The sequence below is a fragment of the Staurois parvus genome, unplaced genomic scaffold (genome assembly GCF_062004578.1).
Source record: "Staurois parvus isolate SC_StPar_1 unplaced genomic scaffold, SC_StPar_1.0 ptg000192l, whole genome shotgun sequence".
Classification (NCBI taxonomy): domain Eukaryota; kingdom Metazoa; phylum Chordata; class Amphibia; order Anura; family Ranidae; genus Staurois; species Staurois parvus.
The window spans coordinates 3,481,956-3,501,729 of record NW_028317988.1 but is presented as its reverse complement, the minus strand read 5'-3'; the positions used below and the strand labels follow the sequence as shown (position 1 = coordinate 3,501,729).

Sequence of the window (19,774 nt, the reverse complement as noted above, 5' to 3'; positions counted from 1 at the left end):
TTCAGTTCCTGTGAACCCAGAACCCCAGTGCCGTATGAGACGCTCTGTAGTGTATCTGTGCCTGCTCCTCTGTAGCTGCCTATCACAGAGACGCAATCTTGGAGCCGCCAGCATCAAAATGCAGGCAGCTCTTTAGACCCCGTGCTTCAGCCCCTTTTTGGGTTCTCATCACTGTTGAATGAGCAAAATCTGAGTCCTCTTCCTTCTGTGTGACTGGGTATTCTTCCGTCCTAGTACCTGCTGCCTATGTATATTAAAGGCATTTTATTTACACACAGCTGCTAAGAAGAGATAGGTAAGCATGCCAAAAGGAGCCTGGGACTCCGTCTGTTGTCTGTAAATGGACATATGCAATATTTAATGGTAACTCCACTTTGGGGATAAAAAAAATAAAGCAAATAAAAAAATACAATATAGCATATACAATTAGGACACAAGCAATATATTAGTGTGTGTGTATAAGTATGTGTATGTATATATATACATACATGCACACAGTGCTCAGCATAAATAAGTACACCCCAACAGATTTGTCAGAAAACCTTTACTTTCCTTTCAGAATCAACATTTTCTATGGGACACTATACTACAAAATACTACCACAAATGCGGACCATTGATTGCAAACAAGATTTGTTAATTTGCACACACAAAAAAGTATTTTTCCTAACAAATTCATTCAAGACCATGTTGCAAAAATGAATACACCCTAATGAAAGTCTTAGGGGCAAAGCTAAATTTTAGACAACAAAATCCTAATTAACAAGAATTCAACTACAGGTGAATCTAATTACTCATTAAACAGGTGTCCAGCAGACAGCTGATTATAAAGGGCCTTACTTAACAAAGAAAACCCCTCCCATTTCATGCTGTCAGCAATGGCGCTACATGGAAGTGAAGTGTCACAAGGCCTGAGAAAGAAAATAATTTCTTTACACAAGAAAGGTGTAGTCAGAATACTGTAGCAAAAGTGATATAAAAATTTAACAAAGATGGAACTGCAACCATCACACAGAGACGTCCAGGCTGTCCACAGAAGTTAACACCTCGACAGGAGCGTCTTCTGATGAGAAGGGTTGAAGAAAATCGCCATGCAAGTTCACTGCTAAAGAAGTAGAAAGCCAAACTGGGGTGATTGTTTCCCATGACCAAATATGGCGTACACTGCGGAGGAATGGACATGCATAGGTGTCGTCAACGAAGGAAGCCTTTCCTAAAGCCCATGCACAAAAAAGCCCACCTAGAATTTCCCAGGGCCCATGCTGAAAAAGAAGACTACTGGGACTCTGTACTCTGAAGTGATGAGACCAAGATAAATGTTTTTGGAACGGATGGCTTCAAACCTGTATGATGTCTCAAAGACGAGGAGTACAAAGAAAAATGCATGGTGTGTTCAGTGAAACATGGTAGTAGCAGTGTCCTTTTGTTGAGCTGCATGAGTGCTGCTGGTGTCGGGGAGCTGCATTTCATTGATGGTATCATGAATTCACAGATGTACTGCTCTATATTGAAAGACATTTGACAATGATCCAAAACACACATCTAGGGCCACTAATGCATTTCTGAAGATGAACAGGGTGAGAGTGATTCAGTAGCCATGTATGTCTTCTGATCTGAATCCAATCGAATACCTATGGGGAATTCTGAAGAGACAAGTTGAGCATCACTCTCTATCCAGCATCCAGGCTCTAAAAGAGGTTTTGCATTAATAAATAAAAGCTGATCTTTGTAAGCACCCCTGCCAGTGTTAAGAGGTTTGGGTCATCCCTATACACTGATGTATTCTGCTGGAAAGCTTGTTCTTTTGAAAAACAGGCTTGTTGGCTGAGCTAAAATGGAACAAAGACCTAAAAAAAAAGGAAACTAATGCAGCTATCACATCTAAAAACTGGTAAGCTGCAATATAATAAATGTTTGCTTTTGGATTTAATACAGCTTTAACATTGCTTTAACCTTTGCCGTGTGGGTGCAGCCCCACTGCAAGGGAGGGTTTTTTTTGTATTTTTATGTACAGAAGCTTGGCTTTAACACTCAGTGATAATATTATCAACATTGATCTTGTATACATCCAATAAACCATTTGTTGCTTTATTGGTCTTAGGTTATTGTATGTTTCTCGCCTTGGAATGTACAGTACACATTGCTTGACATTTGATGACTTTTTCAGGTTAGTATTGTAACGCGTGTGTCACTTTCCTCTTCTGTCAGCACAGCTGCGACATGGCTTTTGAAGAGAAGACAGTACACCCTCTGGAGCTGGCCCGTCAGAACTCCAACACCGGGCTGTCTCTGGACTTCGAGCCCCAGCAGGAGTACACGTTTGTGGACAAGTTACAAGATCGATACAAGTGTGCGAACTGCCACCAAGTTCTGCATAATCCTCACCAAACAGGATGTGGTCACCGATTCTGTGATAGTTGTGTACTGAGGAACAAGTGAGTTTTATCTACAATCTTCTCCACTTTTCTGGCGGGTTACAATACTTTTGAGTAACTGTAAAACACACAAAGTCTATTTTTACATTTGGAGAGATGTGATGGGACATCTCTGAGCTACCCACCAAAAGACCAAACCAGTGGATGATCCTCATGTGTATGAATTTCATACAATATCCCTAGCTGATTGTTTTGGGGAAAATAGTGATCTCTTGGATATATTTGGGGGATGGAGGGTGTCCATTATTGTTTCCTCAGAATGAGACTGGTGCTGGGGGGTGTCCAATTGCCCCTCCCTTGATGAGTTGATCAGAGGGGTGCATGTCTATAGAGCGGCCTTTCACAACAAGGATTCTGTGGAACCCTAGGGGTCCTTCAGAGGTTGCTAGGGGTAACTTGAGAAATTTCTTTTGCTTAGATAAGTAAGCATTGACTCCAATCTTCTTTTTAGCTATCTGTAAGGGGGTCTTCCTCCCAATGACCACCAGTATAAGGCAGCCCTTCTTCACTGACCACTAATGAAAGGGGGCACTACACTGACCACAAATGAAAGGGGGCACTTCACTGACCACTAGTGAGAGGGAACACTACAATTTTCACTCTGTGTTTTGTTTTCTGGCCATATTTCTTATTTTCATTATTCTTTTTTTTTGCATTCACAATTTTAATACTATTACTGATAATAATGTATTACCAGGGGTTCCTTGAGACCTGAAAGGTATTTCAAGGGTCCCTCCTAATCAAAAGGTTGAGAGAGGCTGCTATAGAGACAGCATTTCATATTCAGAATAATCACACAATTAAAAAAGATCTATCATTATAATTTTTATTTTATAGTTCTATCTTTGCTAGGTGCTCCTCCCATGGTTGTTCTGACATCAGCTAGAAAGGAGACAGCTAATTCATAACTGCAGCTTGTCTCGTCTGTGAGCAATTTCTACAGACAAGCAATGGCAAGAGGAATGCAAAGGGAATGGGGTGTGTCAGCCTCTGCATTCCTTTGGCTTTAATGCACTGTGTTTCCCGGGTTGTTCCTAGGAAAGGGCAATGTTCTTTCCACTGAATTAGACAGGATGGAGTTGTTGCCCCATCTGATTTTTATTGCTATCCAGGGCTATTTTAGAGAGATCTCCCCTCAATTTCTGTCCCATTGGAAATAATTTTACCTTTCAGGAAATGAAGGAAAGTCTGCAATAGGGACACAAGAACCCCTTTGTTTTAGACCCCAGGTTATTTATGCTCCCTCCCAGCAACCATCTGGACACCATCCCCCAGGGATTGGCTAAGACTGCATAAATATTCAGCTGCTAATTTGATTCTGTCCCAGTCCACTGCCTTCCAGAACCCTCCCGGCGGACAGGGAGAACCTGTCAACTCTGTAGCCAGTGAAACACAGAAAAGACCAAAATTATCACATAGAGCTCACCTCATTACATTGAGTAATCACTGCCCCTTCTGGGCAGGCTTGCCTTCTACTGCACATTGAGGTCTCAGCTATGCTAGCTGGGGCCTATTCTGTTGAAATACACTGGAGCAGGCTGGAGGACTTGTTTTTGGGGATCTGGCCTGAAGAATTCATAGAACAGGTGTCTGGAAGATACTGGAAGGAGGCATCCAATTATCCAAGGACATTAGTGAGTACAGACCAGTGTGAGAAATCCCTGAGACTGTGTTGCCATTATCCCCCTGGTGCGTTTGCTTAAAAGTCAGTGTTCCTTAAAAGGGGATTTTGTTCCTGGTGTCCTGTAAAACTCAGCTCAATATTTGCTGCTGCAAGGACTGCGCTCAGATTCTTAGGAGGAAGATTAGTGTCCTCATGTTGCTGGAGTGTTCCACAGTCACACTATATCTATCTAAGTTCAAGTTCTTCTATAAAGCCTAAAAAACGAATGCCCTAGTCTGATCATTGAGCCAAAAGAGTGACTTTGGCTGCGGGTGCCACTACGGGAAAAAGGACCGTAGGGACCTAAAGAGCTGACTCCTATGAGGGTGAACTCTACATGGAGGCATGATGCAGCCTAATAGTTTGGTGCAGAAGATGTTACATTTGGCTTGAAGTCATATTTTAGCATTAGGGATTAGGTAAAAATTATGGTTAAGAGAGTAAATTGATAGAAGACTTTAACAGGACACTAAAGCTGGTCATAGATGGACTAAAAAGTCTAATGTTGTAATGATTGACTTCTCACGAACAAGCTTGCTGGAAAATGTTTGTTTGATCATCGCTGCAGCTGATTGGAGGAGTCCCCGCTCTCAGAATTTATTAGCACAGTAAGGAGGATTTCTCCATATACCTTGCTAGTGTAGATGAGGAAATCCATTCAGTCTTTTACGATCAGCCCGCTGGCTGATGGAAAAAAACTGAGTCATGAATGGTCAGCTTAAAATTGTAACTGTAAAATCAGTGTTTTTTGAGATGTGGGATGTAAGTATGGTACAGCCTGATATATTGGTGATGGAGAGTTTGGTTTGAAGGGGTTATCTTAGCATTAGGGATAAGCTTGGCTATATATGGTTCATTTTGGGCAGCACAGTGGCTAAATGGCTAGCACTTCTGCCTTGCAGTACTAGGGGTCGTTGGTTCAAATCCCAACCGTGGCACCACCTGCCTGGAGTTTGCATGTTCTCCCTGTGCCTGCGTGGGTTTCCTGCAGGTACTCCAGTTTCCTCCCACACTCCAAAGACATGCTGTAGGTTATTGGATCCTCTCTAAATTGGCCCTAGTATGTGTATGTGTGAATGTGAGTTAGGGACCTTAGATTGTACACCCCTTGAGGGTTAGGGACTGATGTGAATGTACAATATATATGTAAAGCGCTGCGTAAATTGACAGTGCTATATAAGTACCTGAAATAAAATAAATATTTTTTTTCTTTCAGCTAGTAGGCTGAACAAAAAAAACTGACTCAATTCCCCATCCACACATTCGAGGTAGATGGGGGGTATCCTCCCAGCTGTGTGATTCTATTCTGACAGCAGGGAGACTCCACAGCTGTCAGAATACATAGATCAACACTGCAGCCGCTGATCGAGGTGACTTTTAACCGACAGGGCAGTTGAACAGAAGTCAATCTACCAATCGACTTGTGTTCAACTGCGGAGGCCATAGATGGATCAAAATGTGGCCGGTCCTTGCCGAACCAGACAAATTTCAATCCATGTATGGCCACCATTAGGTTAAGGTTATGATTAAGAAGATATATCTCAATAATTGCTTTAAACTGACTCTGCTGTTACATAAAAATTGTCAAAAAAGGTCTCCTGTGGATGCCTACCTATACATTTTTTTTTTCTCTCACCCAAGTAAACCTCATTAAATCCCCACAACGGGCACTATTGGGCCATCCAGTGGAGGGGACATCAGGACACACAAGGAAATTTTTAGCATATTTCTTTATAACAGCTAGAAACTCTATTGCCAGGTCACGGAAATCCCCAGCAATTCTATTTAACCTACTAAATGCCATGCCATTGTGGATCATGGTTAACCATGTCATTACCATGCTATAGCCGAATGATGGCTACAGAGCACTTCTCTTGTTCTGGGAAGGCACCTTTAGGCGTCCTCCGAGAAGACGCCTTGTGCGCGCCCCCTGAGGTGCGCATCGGGCATGCTCACAGCTGATCACATATTTCTGTAAAGGTCCAATCCAATCACAGCTCCCCTTTACTGTATGATTAGCTGTGTCCAATCACAGTTGACAACATATAAACAGATTATCAGTTACCTGCTCTTCCTTTCCTCAGCGTTGTCACTGTGAGGAAAGGATTGCTGATAACTGGCAATCTTGACTGCGCTTTGTTTACACTGATAATCAGGGCACTGATCATTAGTGTCCTGATGATCAGTGCAGCCCCAACAGTGCCCATCAGTGCCGCCAATCAGGGCCCATCAGTGCGGCTTTTCGGGGCCCATCAGTGCAGCCTCACCAGTGCCCAACAGTGCGGCTTATCGAGGCCCATCAGTGCGGCTTATTGGGGCCCATTAGTGCAGCCTCATCAGTGCCCATTAGTGCACATCAGTGCAGCCTCATTAGCGCACATCAGTGAAAAAGAAACTTTACTTATTTGCAAAATTTAAAAAACTGAAATGAAGAAAACTTTCTTTCCAAAATGTTCAGTCTTTTTTGTTTGTTTAGCACAAAATAAAAAAAACCCAGTGGTGATTAAATACCGTCAAAAGAAAGATACCTGTCTAAAAAAAAAATTATAAAAATGTCATATGGGTACAGTGTTGATTGTCATTCAAAGTGCAACAGTGCTGAAAGCTGAAAATTGTCCTGGGCAGGTAGGTGTGAAAGTGCCCGGCAGGCTAGTGGTTAATGAACGTTTGGCTATTCTGCACTATAAACTTGCTTTCTTTGAGAAAATCTGAAACTCTTGGATTAAAGACCTCTCTAGAGCCTCATGTTACCTGAAACCACATATAGGATGAGTTGCACTTTTCCCTCTACCTTTTTCTTTCTTTTCTATTCCTTTCATCTACCTTGGTCAGTTCCTCTGACATTTTGAATGATAGCGTGTGGAGCGCTCAACAGACACAGGTCTGCGTTCTTAAGACATGAACCATAGCTAACGAGGGTGTTCAGAACAATTAGACACCTATAGCTAAAGTGTGCTTTAACTCTGATTTAATACCAACCCTAAGTGCAGGAGGGACCATTTCAGGGTTACTGTTGTCCTGGTGCCCTCCCTATATTTGTGACATTGACGTAGGTGTGGCATAGGACGTGGTCTATGGATGAATGCCTTGTATGTCTTCAATCTCTGCCTCCTGTGTTGTCTCATGGGAATATTATACTTACCTTTGTTCATTTTCTTTGTGCTCATACTTATTTGTTTGCAGCAACTGTTACATATTGTCATGTGTAATGGTGTTTGAATTCTTTGTAATTTCTTTGATATACCTAATAAAAATTATTAGAAAAGAAAAAAGTACCACCTGCAAAAAAGATATTTAAAGTGTTACTAAACCCAGGACCCTGCATTCACTAAATTTGCTCTCCTACAGTGCACAGAACATGGAAATGCAATTATTTTAGTAAATATAAACTGCTAAACACCTTTTCTCATCAGCAGTTAGAGCAGTCTTGTGACTTCTATCAGTGTCCAACCAAGCACTGGTTAATCTTGTAGGAGGTGTTTTCATTCTCCTCTGACTGTCCTATGAGGCTACATAACCCCTGACCCTCTGTCTGGACATCACTGATTGGCCCTGTGATCATTACATGCATCCTCTCTAGCAATACACACCAAACAGAGCATGTGCAGACTTGCCACTGCTGCTCTAACTATGGCAGATGGATTGGGGACAGCAAAATAAGGGGAGGATCAGAGAAGACAGGATCAAACAGCCTTTTTTACACAATGCGAGGGATTAACCCCTTAGGTCCCACAGTGAGTATACCAATTATACTTTACCGCATATACAGACTGATATTGCTGTTGTGGGATTAGTAACACTTTAAGGCCTAAGAGGAGGACAGAAATAATCTACTGTATCCTAGTATCCTAACAATCATCCAGCTGTAGGAGCTACAAGATGGAGCCCACAAGCATACTAAACTGGAGTCTTTCCCTGCATTTCCTCCTAGTAGCAGAATGCATATTTCTCTTGTTTGCTAACTGCTTTGAGAAGTACAGTACAGTGTTACTTGAATTGCATTCCAGGATTTGCTTGTCTTCAGCTGGAAGAACTTGCAATAATTTATAAATTTACATAAACTGTTGTGGGTTTACTAACACTTTAAAGCTCCTCTCTCAGCCTGCACTACAAATTGCTTCTTTATTGCTTACATTAGGAGAAGTGAGTATTAAACATCTTCTTGAATTTATGACCATTTTTTTTTTTTTTGTACCAGCAAGACTCACTTTAACATGTATAGTAGAATGTAACCAATTACATATTCGAATTATTATTATTGATAGTCATAATTAGTCAATGCAAATTTTTAGAAGTAACATCCTTTCTTGTGTTTCTCTTGCAGTGAATGCTATATCTTATCACAGTGTCCTATCGACAAAGAAGACATTAAACCTCAAGAGGTATGGTTGGCTCTAAGATTACTATAGCTGTGAGTCCCCCATATTCCTGGGTGAGACACGCCAATCTTCAGCTACTCCAGAGATGTCATTGGAAGTTGAATATTCTCAGCTTTATTGCAGTGGAACAAGAATGCAAGCTGGGGATCACAGACTTGCTTTACTGCTGAGGCTTCCCCAAGCTCAGGGAGTCATGAAGAATGACAGGTGATGATCCCTATCACCTGAGAGCCTTGTAGCAAGTACTGCATGCATCATCTCAAGTGTGCAAGGCAGTCGCCAAAGGGTACAGCCAGGGGCGGACTGACAACTCATGGGGCCCCCAGGCAATAGGGGATCATGGGGCACCTGTGTCCTTGCCCACACTCAAAAAAGCCTATGAAAAAGGTACCAGGGACATCTCATGGGGCCCCCTACTGACCCCAGGCCCTCGGGCAGCGCCCGAGTTTCCAAATGGTCAGTCTGCCCCTGGGTACAGCTTATCTTTGATCACTGCCACACCAGTTATATGATGACATTTTTTTTTTTTTTCATTTCTTAATTTTCCATAAAATTATGACAAAAAAATTACAACTTCAAAAGACTCGCCATGCCTCTTACTAAATACTGCAGACTGTCTACTTTCAAAAAAGGGTAATTTGGCGGTATTTGTACTGTCCTGACATTTTTGGGCCTCAAGAAATGAGATCAGTGCCATCAGTACAGCAGGATTGATCAATTTTCAGATATATACCATAATCTGCTGACTAAATAATATACACTGATTCGGGTTATTTTCACCAAAGAAATGTAGCAGAATACATTTTGGCCTAAATTTATGAAGAACAATTATTTATTTGCAAAATTTGCAGAAACAAAAAAATCCAAAAGAAAGCTCTATTTGTGTGAATAAAATTATAAAAATTTAGTTTGGGTACAGTGTTGCATGACCGCGCAATTGTCATTCAAACTGTGAGAGTGCCAAAAATTGGCCTGGGCAGGAAGGGGGTAAATGTACCTGGTACTGAAGTGGTTAAGTTACACTCTGCATGGCTCAGTGAGATCTGATTAGAAGGAAGGGACACAACCCCATTATACAGCACACAAGAACAGAGGCTGAGGCTGTCAATCACAGGCTGAGTGCTTGCAGTCCCTCCCGTCACCTTTTTTCTCTTGGTGTCAGGAAAACTTGTCAGAAGTGACTCATGCTTATGGCAGAGGAACGAAGAAGCATAGACACTTAGTGCTTTGGATTGAGACAAATGAACACTATAGAGGGATATGCTTTGTTCATGATACATGTCAGAGGTTTACAACCGCTCCAAGTAAACTAATGGTCAGTTAAGGTATATGTCTAAGAGGAGAGAGAGGGGCGCCAGACTAAGTGCAGTATTTGACAATCATTTATTGCACACAATGGTATGTAACTCACAAGTGGTAAGTAGTTAGCAGGCGTGGGTACATAGAGACGTCATCCAGAAAAGGTTCCAGAAGAACCTACTAACTACTTGCCTCTTGTGAGTTACATACCATTGTGTGCAATAAATGATTGTCAAATACTGCACTTAGTCCGGCGCCCCTATCTCCACTACAGAGTCCAGCTTAACTCTATAGGGTGCTGCCTCATGACTGTGCTATCCTAATAGCTGACTACCTCCCTACTACCCATGGGACTGTTATATTTAACCCCATCTCTCCAGCGCCGATATATCACCTAAGGTATACATCCACTCTAAGGGGCGTTTGCACCAAGATTCATGTTCCCATTTGGTGTGTCTTTCACAGCCTATTTATTTTAATGGGCTGCTAAATGTGTGGGAATGCACAAAAAGTATGGCAGCTGCGACTTTTAAAATATCACCACAACATACTGCATGATACTGGAGTACCACGCATTTTTTTGGTGGCCACAAAATGTGTGCATTCGCTAAATGGGCTTGGGTTGCTAATAACTATTAATGGCACATGCTCACATCTAATAAGGGCAGTGTGCTTCCATGCAGTCCAAGAAGCGCACATGTACGCACGTTTCCTGCACCACAGGTGGCGTTAATCGGCCCTAAGTAATTCAGTGTATGGATGGGGTTTTGAACAGTGAAAAAAATATACGCTTTTGTAGAAGCACAATAGGAACGCTGATCATGTTATTTTTCCTTTACAGATATTCAAAGACAATTGCTGTAAAAGAGAAGTCCTGAACTTACTGGTTTTCTGCAGAAATGCCCCTGAATGTGATGTGAAAGTAATGCTTGGGAGGTTCCAGGTAGAGGATTTATTATTTTTTTTTTTAACCATAGAATATCCGTCTTGGTGGTCTCTGTCTGTAGGAATGTAGCCACACTCTCTTGCTCACGGACCAAAAGGACTATGGACTATGGCATTTTTAGTGTGCATAGATCAGTGCACTGCTTGTTCCAAACCAACAGATCCCCTGCTGATCGGAGCAGAGCGGGTGGATGACACATCTGTGTCCACTCTGAGCCCTCTCTACTTACCTATGGGTGGTCAGGAGTAAACGGACCCTGTCTGTATACACTCAACTGCCCCCCCCACCTGATCCACCTAGCAGGTCTGCTGTTAAAAACCATGGGGCCCATATAGCCAACCTGACAGCCCCCCCCCCCCAAAAAAAACCACATTTTACAATGCTTCAGCTATGATTGAACACAGTGAGTGATTGGTACTGATCACTCATTATGTTCATTCAAGAAAGGGGCTGGTAAAAGTGACATATCTACTGGACCCTTACCCCACTCTTTATCCTGAATGATCCTATTGTGTGCTTGCAGCTGCCAATAGAAAAGAGAGGAGGGAAGCCGGCAGCACTGTGGGGGTACACAGGGGGGCCAGGACAGCAGGGGGAAATCTATAGTGCACAGGGAGGGTGATGGGTGTGGCTGGGGGCAATTACTGGAACCGATCCCCAATATGGCTCTCTCTGCAGCAGCTGAAAGCCGGCAGAAGGGAGAGAAGAGGCCAGCTTTCAGCTGCTGCAGAGAGAGCCATACAGGGGATTGGTTCCAGTAATTGCCCCCCCCCTCCCCAAGACGCCAATCACCCTCCCTGCCCACATCCGATTCACCCAGCTACCTGGGCCCCTCTGCTGGCCTGGGCCCCATTCAGGAGGACAGGCGGTACCCCCTTATGCACAGCCCTGCCGCCTAGGAGGGTGTGAAGCCACAAGCTGTAACAACCGGGTGCCCACACTGAAGGTGCCAGCACCGGGAACACAGGGCGGCCGGTGAAATGGGCTGCGGGGAGGACACCACGGGATCGAGGGACAGGTGAGTGGCCATTTTTTAAAAATCAGCAGCTACAGTTTTTGTAGCTGCTGGCTTTTATTTTTTACAGTTTGACTGGAAATGCGCTTTAAGCTGGTTATACACAGAGTACATTGGTCAATGTTTGCTCTGTTGGTGGCCCTATCACCACCCTTCCACCCAACATCATTTAACATTGGGAGCCAGGAGGAAGATTGTTAGCTGAGCAGCGCCTACGTCCAATCAGATGCAGGCACTGTTCGGCTATTTTGACTGCCAGTGGTGATAGCTGCAGCAGTGGGAGATTCATCTATCTGGGCTGTTTAGTGTAGCTGGAGGAATCTGCAAGATTCTTTTCTCCTACCAGCCTGCTGGTGAAAAAAAAAAAAAATCTAAGTGCTTCTAGCCAACTTTAGCGCTCATTCACATCTAGGGATTTGGTATCGTGGGCGGAATTGCCGTGATTCTGCCTGCGATTCCAAAACACACAGCAATCCTGGCAAACTAGGAAACTTTTAGCTGCAAACATTTTGAATTGGTGAAAAAAAAGGTTTGTAGCGGGTGTTCAGCTGTCCTCATCAGAATCCCGTATACCTGAGATGAACGCACCTCATTTCATTCATTTTATTCTTTTTTTTGTTTTTTTTAAATAAAATCCTTTTTATTGAGTTTTGCATATGTAAGCACATACAGCTTGAAAATAAAATAACAAAAAAAAAACCCAAAACAACCAGCGGCCTTGCAGGGCTGTAACCACAGAGAGTAACAACCAGGGGCAGACTGACAACTCATGGGGCCCCTGGGCAATAGGGGATCATGGGGCCCCTGTGTCCTTGCCCAAACTCAAAAAAGCCTATTAAAAAGGTACCAGGGGCATCTCATGGGGCCCCCTACTGACCCCGGGCCTCGGGCACTGCCCGAGTTTCTAAATGGTCAGTCCGCCCCTGGTAACATTTTTGTTGCACAACAATCGCGTCAAAACTGCACCGCATTTGAGGTGCCTTTAAAAAGGAATGCCACACAAACATGTGGAGTGCATTTTGCCAGGATTGCAGTGCGATTTGGAATCGCAGGCAGAATTTCTGAGATTCTGCCCGCAATTTTAAATCCCCAGATGTGAACGGGGCCTAACCCCTGGTTCACATGTATGCGGGTGGTGCCGCTGCAGATCTGCATGAAAATCCGTGCAGCCGCCCCACCCGCACAGAGAATTGCGGACCCGCGGGTGGGTGCCATTATTTCTAATGGCATGCCGCCCGCACTGGGAAATGCAACCGTACTGGGAACCGAGGTTCCTGTGTGGGCTTTGTTTTCCAAAGTAGTGCAGGGACTTCTTTCCCTGCGTGTCACGGGCACCACGGTGTCTATTTAAATGAATGGGCTCTCGTGTCCGCGTAAAACTGGGCCCACATGGCCACATAGGTGTGAACCCGGGGGGTAAGAGTGTAGCCATGCACTGAAGTCTCCCAGTACCTGAATTCACTGTATTATTCTTGTGCAGGATCATCTGGCCCAGTGCTCCTATGAAGCGGTTCTGTGCAGTAACAATGGATGTCATGACAAAGTCTGCAGAAAAGACCTGGAGACCCATTTATTGACACAGTGCGAGCTAAGAGATGAGGCATGCCAATACTGCAGCAAAAGCATGGCATCAATTGACCTTCAGGTAATACGAGGGTTTCCTCCACATCAACGCATACAGAGAAACAGGACTTTTTTTCAGCGGCAATGCAGTTCCGGCACCTCCAGCACTGAATGTATGTAATGGCAAGGGATGCTGGGGTGTGCTGGAGGGTCTGTTGATGCTGGCTGCTGGGGATCTATTGTCACTGATGGAAATCTATTTTGTGCATGGGGATCTATTGTTGCGGGGGGGGGGGTCCGATTTTGCTGGGAGGGATCTCCTGTTGAGGGAGGAGATTATTGTTGCTGACTGCTGGACGGCCTATTGATGCTGGCCGGTGGGAGATCTGTTGTTGCTGCTGGGGGTCTATAATTACTGGGGTGGTATTTTGTTCTGGGGGGTCCATTGTTGCTGGGGGGGTCTATTGTGTAGGGGGATCAATTGTTGCTGACTGCAAGGGATTTACTGTATTTTACTGCTTTTCTTGTTATCATTAACACATTACATACAAATTACCACAAAACACCATACCACAATGATACTTGGTGCTGTATTTTTTTAAAAGGAGTGGTACTGGGAGGTGGGTAGGAGGTGGAACGTAGGGACGATGCTTGGAGGTGGGTAGAGGGTGGAGACAAGGGGGTGACTCAAAAAGTGGGGAGTTCCTGCACCTATTCTCTGAGAAATAAAAGCCCTGCAGAGAAATACAATAAAAGTAAAAAGAACATAAATAAGTAAAGAACACCATAAACAGTGCTCACTAATAAGATGCAATACAATCCCCAAATTTATTTGGAATATAAAATAATTGAAAATTCATAAATAAATATAAATTTTACATAAACGATAAAATAAATAAATAATAAATAACACTTCTACCAAACAGTGCAAAAGTGAAAAAATATTAGTTCATAATATAAAGTAAAGTCCAATTCTTTCTTTCAAAAAGTATCCACAAAAGAAAGATTTGGACTTTATATTATGAACTGATATTTTTTTCACTTTTGCACTGTTTGGTAGAAGTGTTATTTATTATTTATTTATTTTATCGTTTATGTAATATTTATATTTATTTATGAATTTTTTATTTTATAGTCCAAATAATTTTGGGGATTGTATTGCATCTTATTAGTGAGCACTGTTTATGGTGGTCTTAAATTATTTATGTTCTTTTTGAATTTATTTAAAATAGCAGCTCCAGTCACAGTTTGAGTTATGTTATTGATATAAATTATTTCACTTTTTTGGCGCAGTGATATAGTCTATATATCTTTAGTTTATATATATAATTTTTGCTTACTAAAAATAAAAAGATTGTTAAAGCCTATTTCCAGCCAAGCTTTTGTTTTTTTGGAATGAGGAAAGTGTATCTAAACCCAAAATCAATAATATAATATATTGCATCTTACATGTGGTGCCTGCATTCATTTCTTTTTTCAAGCTCCTTCTCGCTTTATTTTAACCTGGTAATCCTGAAAAAACACACTTCCTTTTCCCGGGTGTCTATGCTCACTCCTGCGCTGTATCTATGGAGGGAGCCATGGTTGTCATCCTAGGCTTCTCTCCTGATATCTACTACAAACATTGCCATCTCTCTTCTTCTCCATTACATGTGGGATGGGGGGGCAATTGGTGGATTACAGTGGATAATTAGGAAGGAAGATATTCGTCATTGCAGCTGAGAGAAGAGATAAGGACAGTGCATTTTTGGCAGGATCAACATGTATTGCATTGCATTGTTGTTCTTGTGTGATGATTATCTTGTTGTCTGTTTTCCCCACTTTCTGTCCTGGTGATCTTTATGTGTTAGGAAGTGACAGAATCCCCCCCAGTGGGGTCATTTAGAACAGCCTTTCTCAATCTCAACCTCTCCCACCCTTGGAAACAAAAGATATGTTAATGACCATTCACACATCAATACCTCATGAAGACCCCCTGCCAGGTGACCTTAATGACTCCCTCCACCAGACACCTTTCCCACCCTTGGAAACAAAAGAAATGTTAATATTCAACTAACACCTAATTATCTCAACACATACTGCTGTCTCTGCTTCTACTCTCTGTATTTCTCTGAAACAGTCTGAAATAGTTAATAATTTACAACTTTTCAGCGCATTCTGGGCATTTGGGAGGTTCTCTTGAGGTTATCTTTAAAAAACGTGTTATGCAAACACGGCTAGACAGACATTTTTAACCTACGTTTTCCAGTAGTTTCCATCGTTCAGAAACGTTCCGTGTACATGGGGCCTAACTGTACCCAATAATTGTATATTAATGCTTATAAAATCTTTTTTTTTTTTTTCTATTGAATTACTTTAACAAGAAACTATCATGGGTTTTTGTGGGTACATTATAATTTTGTAAAGCCTACGTTTAGTCAAAATGAAAAAAAAGTGGAGGGGGTAGACCTTTCATTCATCCACCTGCCCTCCATTCACAGATCCTGTTTCATTTATAGAAGCTATGGTACAACTTCTGTGGAGCTGGGTGGAAAGATCGAACTTAGTTTGGGTGAGTAGAAGTTTGATGAGTACTTGCCATCGGTCTGTTGGACCTATTAACCCCCACTACCAGAAGATTGTGGCAGCAGGATGGGGGGGATTAATAGAGGAAGGTTTCAATGAATGCAGGAACCAGCAACAAAAGGGATACATGGGATTAATAGTAAGTGATGTCCCTTGTGCTGATTTTTATTTATTTTTTTTATTATTATAACTAAACCTAGGCTTTAAAGTGGTTCTAAAGGATGAAGGTTTTTTACCTTAAAGCAAGGGTGGGCAACTGTGGAACTACAAGTCCCATGAGGCATTGAAAAACTGACAGTTTTAAGCAGGACTCCCAAAGGCAGAGGCATGATGGGACTTGTAGTTCACCAACAGATGGAGGACCACAGTTGCCCACCCCTGCCTTTTAAAGTGTTACTAAACCCACAACAGTAAAATCAGTCTGTATATGCAGTAAAGCATGCTTGGTATACTCGCTGTATGATTGTCTTTTCTGATCCTCCCCTTCTTCCACTGTCCCCCTCTGATCTCCTGATAAGACATTTGTGTGGAGTCACTCCGCACATGCTCAGTTTTGTGTAATTGCTAGAAAGTTTTTTGTTTTTTTTCTTGGGATAGTGCATGTGATCAGCACAGGGCCAATCAGCACTGTCCAGACAGAGGGGTCAGGGGTTCTGCATCCTCCTAGAGAAAAATTAAAACTCCTCCTACAAGCTTTAACCAGTGCTCTGCTGGACACTGATAGAAGTCACAAGACTGCTCTAACTGCTAATGAGAAAAGGTATTTAGCAGTTTATATTTACTAAAATAATTGCACTTCCATGTTGTGTGTACTTTGGGAGACCGGATATAGTGAATGCAGGGTCCGGGGAGACCGGATATAGTGAATGCAGGGTCCGGGGAGACCGGATATAGTGAATGCAGGGTCCGGGGAGACCGGATATAGTGAATGCAGGGTCCTGGGTTTAGTAACACTTTAATGCATGCACTTTATATGCATTAAGGTATAAAACTGCAATCAACCCCCCCCCCTAGCCACCCCCTTATACTTACCTGAGCCCAATCTCAATCCAGCACTGTACATGAGAGCAGAAGCTCTCTCTGCTCTCCCCCTCCTCACGGAGTCAGAGACCGCAATGGGAGCCATTGGTTTGCTGCTGTCAATCACAGCCAGTGAGTAGATAAACAAGGAGTAAAATGGAGCCTACTCCCACCTGCTGGCTGAATATGAAATTTTACACACACACCACACACACAGACATACATACATCTATCTATATATTTATATCTCTATATATATATATATATATATATATATATATATATATATATAATGGATTGATGCACATAAAATAACTTTTTAATGTTGAAAAATCATCATACAAAAGACTGATCAAAAATTGACAAGGCCTTGCATAATAGTGTTGAACACTATTATGCATGGCTTATACTTGTATGGTGATTTTTCAACATTAAAGGTTTTTTTATGTGCGGCAATTCTTTTTTCCTTTTTCTATATATGGCCTTTGGGAGAGCCTGATTGTTATGCACTGTGATTGTGTGATTGATCATCGTACACTCCACCTATACCATTGATATATATATAATCAATCACATTTCATACCCATCTAACTGGCTTAAAATTTGTTTTTTTATTTTAATATTTTTTATTCTTGACATCCATAACTTTATAGTAGGACCTGTGGCTGTGTTAATCAGTTTTATTTTCCATTTTAGGTTCACCTAAGAAAGTATTGCCCATTGTATCCAGTTTCATGTCCCAACAACTGCAGCAATACTTGTTCAAGAGAAGAGGTATGTTGGCTTTTTTGTGGACCCTCTTAAAGTGTATGTATTGTCAAAGCTTTTTTTTTTTAATGGATAAAGTAGGGGAGGGTTAGAATCCCTGTCGGGTTTTTATTGTTGTGTCATTTCCACAATTCACTCCTCATATTTGTTCTGGTGGCTATTGGGAAAATAAAAATGTTACAGGTGTCACAGATGCAGGCAGTGGGCTGGATCTTGGGAGGAGCAGCTAAGCAAATATTAAAATTAGCGGTGCACCGAAATGAAAATTCTGAACCGAAAGCAAAACCGAAAATTCAGGATGCATTTGGCCAAAAGCCAGAACAGAAATGGACAGTTTTTTAAAAAATTGATATTTTTAATAAATAATTGTATTGTATTCAACTTTTTATTTAATATCATAAATTTTAATGAATATGAATTTATTTTTAGCACCTTTTTCAGCCAATAGGCTGCTTTCACACTCAGCAGTTTTTGAAGTGGTTTTGCGTTACAAAAAAGCGCAAGAAAAATGCCTCCCTTTACATTCAGTGTATGTCTTTACACTGGTCTGTTGAGCTTCTTTTGTTGTGTTAAAAATCCTGCTTGCCACATTGGTTAAAAAAAAAAAACGTACCTCCCTACTGAGGCCTTGTTCACACCTATGAGATTTTTAGTGCTTCTTGCAGAAACACACTACAGCCCATTTAACATGGACACATCTAAGCTTTTTTCACGTCTATTCTTTTTTGCTGTGTTTTTAAAAAGGGTCATGAACTTTTTTAAATGCAAAACGTTGCATTTTTGGTTCAATAGATTTCAATGGAGACTCTTCAGAAAAGCATGTAATGCGGTTTTGACGCTTTTTTTTATGTGTTTTGCATTTTTATTCTGCCCAGCAACAAGTTGGTCCAAAAAATGGACAAAACGCAAGCTGCATTGGTGTAAACAAGGACTGAAATGCATTGAAAACACAGCAAAAACACACACATGTTGCGTTTTTTATGTTTTTTGAGTCACATGACCTATGAAAAACGCACCCTAAATGTGGTAAAATTGCAGAAGCAAAATCTAGGTAAAATCACATGTTTATCGGTGGCCATTGTAGGCACCTTCTTTCGGGAAAATGCTGATATTTTTGGGCGATGCATTTTGGCCCCCGATATATCGGTGTATCCCTAAAATTTAAAATACTTACATGGGTGAGTGTCAGTCTGGAGGAGTGTGGGTGAATGTCAGTCTGGAGGAGTGTGGGTGACTGTCAGTCTGGAGGAGTGTGGGTGACTGTCAGTCTGGAGGAGTGTGGGTGAGTGTCCGTCTGGAGGAGTGTGGGTGAGTGTCCGTCTGGAGGAGTGTGGGTGAGTGTCCGTCTGCAGGAGTGTGGGTGAGTGTCCGTCTGCAGGAGTGTGGGTGAGTGTCCGTCTGGAGGAGTGTGGGTGAGTGTCCGTCTGCAGGGGTGTGGGTGAGTGTCCGCCTGGAGGGGTGTGAGTGAGTGTCCGCCTGGAGGGGTGTGGGTGAGTGTCCGCCTGGAGGAGTGTGGGTGAGTGTCCGCCTGGAGGAGTGTGGGTGAGTGTCCGCCTGGAGGAGTGTGGGTGAGTGTCCGCCTGGAGGAGTGTGGGTGAGTGTCCGCCTGGAGGAGTGTGGGTGAGTGTCCGCCTGGAGGAGTGTGGGTGAGTGTCCGCCTGGAGGAGTGTGGGTGAGTGTCCGCCTGGAGGAGTGTGGGTGAGTGTCCGTCTGGAGGAGTGTGGGTGAGTGTCAGTCTGGAGGAGTGTGGGTGAGTGTCAGTCTGGAGGAGTGTGGGTGAGTGTCAGTCTGGAGGAGTGTGGGTGAGTGTCAGTCTGGAGGAGTGTGGGTGAGTGTCCGTCTGGAGGAGTGTGGGTGAGTGTCCGTCTGGAGGAGTGTGGGTTCCTAAGCAGTTCCTAGGCAGCCCACATATGTTTGCTGGCCTCCTTGATTGAAAGAATTGAAACCCAGTGAATGAATGGGGCAGGCCAGGAACAGCAGGGTTGGGGAGGAAAGAACAAGATAATGCTGGATGTCTTCCAAACAGGAAATGGGCTCTATATGACTTGCTGCAGCTTTCAGTGCACATTGTTAGAAGCTCATGGTGTGCAGTGAAATCAAAGTAAGCCATTTCAGTACAGAA

The 19,774-nt window shown here is 42.7% G+C and overlaps 1 protein-coding gene across 1 annotated transcript in view; it reads left to right on the top strand.

Moving 5' to 3' along the window:
* Positions 1–19,774, top strand: part of TRAF5 (TNF receptor associated factor 5) — a 65,116-nt gene that overhangs the window by 23,930 nt on the left and 21,412 nt on the right. Inside the window, exons 2-6 of the mRNA XM_089677851.1 lie at positions 2,213–2,434; positions 8,422–8,479; positions 10,617–10,718; positions 13,217–13,381; positions 17,581–17,658. Coding sequence (XP_089533977.1) covers positions 2,220–2,434; positions 8,422–8,479; positions 10,617–10,718; positions 13,217–13,381; positions 17,581–17,658 — 618 coding nt within the window. The 5' untranslated portion in view covers positions 2,213–2,219. The remainder of the gene's footprint in view (positions 1–2,212; positions 2,435–8,421; positions 8,480–10,616; positions 10,719–13,216; positions 13,382–17,580; positions 17,659–19,774) is intronic.